The sequence below is a fragment of the Poecilia latipinna genome, unplaced genomic scaffold (genome assembly GCF_001443285.1).
Source record: "Poecilia latipinna isolate Pla-1442-1.1 unplaced genomic scaffold, P_latipinna-1.0 Scaffold1065, whole genome shotgun sequence".
Lineage (NCBI taxonomy): Eukaryota > Metazoa > Chordata > Actinopteri > Cyprinodontiformes > Poeciliidae > Poecilia > Poecilia latipinna.
The window spans coordinates 190,638-194,373 of NW_015113681.1; the positions used below are offsets into that span (position 1 = coordinate 190,638).

Sequence of the window (3,736 nt, forward strand, 5' to 3'; positions counted from 1 at the left end):
TTATATTTGTTTTTTTTTTTTTTTCCATTATAAAAAATTTTATTTTAATTTAAAAAAATAAAAAAAAAAAAAAAAAAAAAAAAAAAAAAATTAAAATGATTTCGGTAAATAAATTTCACTAAAAGTTGAAACTAGTATATTTTCTTCATTACTTGTCACAATCGCATAAATGAAAATCACCTCGATAGTTTCCCTCCTATTTTTTGGTGGTTGGTTTTGTTTAAACTTCATAATCCGTTTTATTTATTGTTTCTTTTCATGCAAATGGTTTTCGTTTCCATCTTTTTTTTTGATGGTCGTTTTGATTGGACATTTAAATGTCCAGTTCCAGTGTTACCGTACTTCCTGGACTGAAAGATGCTCTAGAGTAAGAGCCACGGAAATCAAAAAATCCATCACAAAGAGTGGGGGTGGAAAAAACACGTGATTTGCTCTAGTCTATATGTCACAGGGCCATCCAAACTTTGGGAAAGAACCCTGCAGACTTGTAGTCCAGAAAATACGGTAATATGGAAGAGAATTAAAGACCAACATTAAAACAACCTCAGCGTCGCCACTGAGGGATCAGCAGTTCAGATATTCATGCAAAAAAATAAATAAATGAATAAATAGAACAAGCATTGGCTGCATATACTGACCAAAAAAAAGGAAAAATAGTCATAGTCCAATTTAAAGTGCAACTGTGTTTCCGTTTATAATGTTCACACGTGCATCCACCTGTCAACCCAACACTTATTTCATTACTTTTCAGTGCATTTTGATGGTGAGGGAAATACTTTCAGTTTTTGAGCTGAAATTGATTCTTATAAAATCATGAAATTAGAACTCGTATAAAAGAAAAAAAGAAAAAAGTAAAGTAATCCTTTTTATCATTATTTTTCCCCTTTACAGCCCTCATGTAGAGCCACCACCAGATCGTCAAAATCCCTTTTTATAGCAACATTCTGCTGTTGCACTCGGCTCTTGACTTGAATCACCAATTAAAGGGTTTTATGACACAACTGTGTAAATGTGCACATTGTTGTGGCTTTTCGTGGTCTTGATACTTATCATTATTACTCAAACTTTGGGACCGTTAATGATGTCTTGTACCTAACGGCTGCGTCTAGACAGATTAAATTGTCTCCTGGACTTTGTTTCAGTTTTATGTACGTTTAAAAAAAGAAGTCATGTTGGAACAGTTTGTCATACTGATGTGCAAACAATGCAGTATTGTCCTTTCAAACATTCTCCCAAGTCATGTTGACAACATGAATATGTTATCTAAACCCACCCACTCAGACCGTTGTGCTGCCGTTTTTGCTGCCGGCACACGAAGCAGCTGTACGGAGTAAAACAGTGATCACAATTCATCCAATTTAGAGCACAGATGATTAGTTTTACTTAACCTACATTTGATGGATTTACGAATTGTACCAGATTGGATACAGAAATCATAATAATTAAGATCTTCTGTGGATGCAAAGACAATTGCGATGATCTCGAAAAGCTGTGGATTTTCTTTTTTTTTGTTTATGGTGGGTGGAGATGTGGAAAATGTATGTTCTGGTTGAATACCTCACATTTGCTTTGGGCTTATTACACAAGATATTTTTACTTAAACATCATTTTATCTTTTGGGACTTTAAGGGAAGTAGTTGCCACTCCCACCCCCCGTTTGGATAAGATTGGGAAACGGTTGAGTTTATCTTTACCTTCAGGTTTTTTTGAAAGCAAAAGCAAGAATAAAAAGTTCTCCATTTTGTTTGTTGAATACATCCGCATATCTCTTTCAAAACAGAACGTACAAAGGTATATGACGATTTTTTAAAGAGAGCGAACTGAAGTCCAAAGGGAGACGAGTTTGTTGTATTTTATCCCCTTCAGCGGCCGAGGATTAATGGAGAAAAAATTGAGTGTAACCTCAGTTTAAATGCAGGGATGAATGGCCCCAAGAGAAATGACCTCTCCATGTCTAGACAGCTGTGAAAGCTAAATACCATCGCAGTTCACACGGCTTCTCCAAATGTCTTGTTGGGGATGAAGGATGTTTGCATTCGTTTTTTTCTTTTTGTGGTAAATACCATTTTACATGTCGTTTTTTCCTCCTGAGTTAAGCAGTCTGGTGCTTAGTTTGTATCGTATACAGCAGAAATACACTTACATGGTTAAACACCACAGTTTAAAAGCCCTCTGATGCATGCTTTTTATTGGATTTACAGCTGCATGAAAGGTAAAACGCACCTTTTGTTGTTGCCTTAAACATCTATTGCAAATACTAAAGCTGCTTGTTGTAGCTCATCACCTGGGTTGTCACTGCAAATTCAGTTGGACTTTTACCAACTGGAGGTCAGATGCGAAAAGTTTCAAGGACATCAGTAGCTGCATTTCCATTATAAATGTGCGCAAAACTTTGTCGATATTGAGCTAACGTCAAAAAAAAAAATACAACTTCACAATTGTGTTGTTTCTGCTAAACAAGAAGTGCAAGTTAAAAAAAAATCACACCTGAATAAGTTTGTTCACACAGCAAGTCACTAAAAATCACCTGGCGCAATCATCCTCCTAACACTTCCTGTTGACTCATTTGTCGTTTCCACCAGTAGTAAAAACCGGTTGTCGATTGTCGTGACTGATGTGATGCAAAAAAATTGTTGCTGTTGCAGTTTAGTGAAATACTTATTTTAATACAACCAAAAAACCCACCTCATTCGAGTGCAAAAACTTTCTATTGAAAAATGTGGGATTTTTCAAAATTGCCATGTTTAAGCGAACATGGTTAAGCGAATTCAATTTTGAACGACCAATTTGTGCAATTTCACTATCAATAAAAACACAACTAACACTTTGAGATCTTTTTTTAATGGGCAATATTTTAGTTTTTTTTCTCTTTTCTCTTCCCCCCCACCCCCATTATAAGACAAAACGGACGTTTATCAAATTTTCTTGTTTGACAGGACGAGTCAAGGATTAAAGCGACGGTGATGGACGTGAAGCCAGTCGACCACAGAGAGTACAGCAAGAGGCTGATCATGAACATACGGAGTATGGGAGCCAAGTAGAAACGGCACCAATGCAGATTATCGGATATGCTTTTTTCTTTTGTACAGGTTCCATATCTGTCTCACTTTAGAGTGTTAAATCCTATGTATTTTTGTTTACTTATGCTATTCATTAATTAAAAAGGTAAAGTAACTGTTATGGGGTACTCTAAGCTCTGATGGACTGTTTCTTTTAACATAAAATCTATTTGTCCAATTTTTCCTTTTTTTTTTTTTTTTTTGTTAGCAGAGGTCAGTAAGCCACAAGTGAGAAAAGTGTGCTTCAAGTCAGCCAGCTGTTTGTGCATAAATTGTGGGGGAAGTGTGTGGCTTTGTTTAAGCGCAGACCAGCACAGTCACCAGCAGTCTTTCACCCTCTGACGCACTTGCAGAAATGCCTGGGCTGGACCTGCACACCCCTGATAACATTTATGCTCACACATTTCTTCTCCCCCCCCTTTTGTTGGCACCATTTCTCACATTCTTGCAATCCACAAGCACACCGATGGTGCCGACTCTGGCACCATCGGTGTGCTTGTTAGATTTAAGTCATGGAAATTTCTTTTTGTCTTGTAGTTTTTTTTTGTTACAAATGTAAAAAAATAAAGATATTTGTAATCAAGCTGACTCATGGGGGGATAATTCAGTTGTGAAATTAAATGTGGGGAAAGTTAGTTTGCTTATAAAGGCAAAGAACAGACTAGAGTTATAGAAAA

General features: G+C 36.3%; 1 protein-coding gene across 1 annotated transcript in view; it reads left to right on the forward strand.

Moving 5' to 3' along the window:
- Positions 1-3,193, forward strand: part of rpa1 (replication protein A1) — a 29,649-nt gene extending 26,456 nt beyond the window's left edge. Inside the window, exon 17 of the mRNA XM_015051785.1 lies at positions 2,937-3,193. Within this exon, the coding sequence (XP_014907271.1) occupies positions 2,937-3,041 (105 nt within the window). The 3' untranslated portion in view covers positions 3,042-3,193. The remainder of the gene's footprint in view (positions 1-2,936) is intronic.
- The last annotated feature ends 543 nt before the right edge of the window (positions 3,194-3,736 follow it).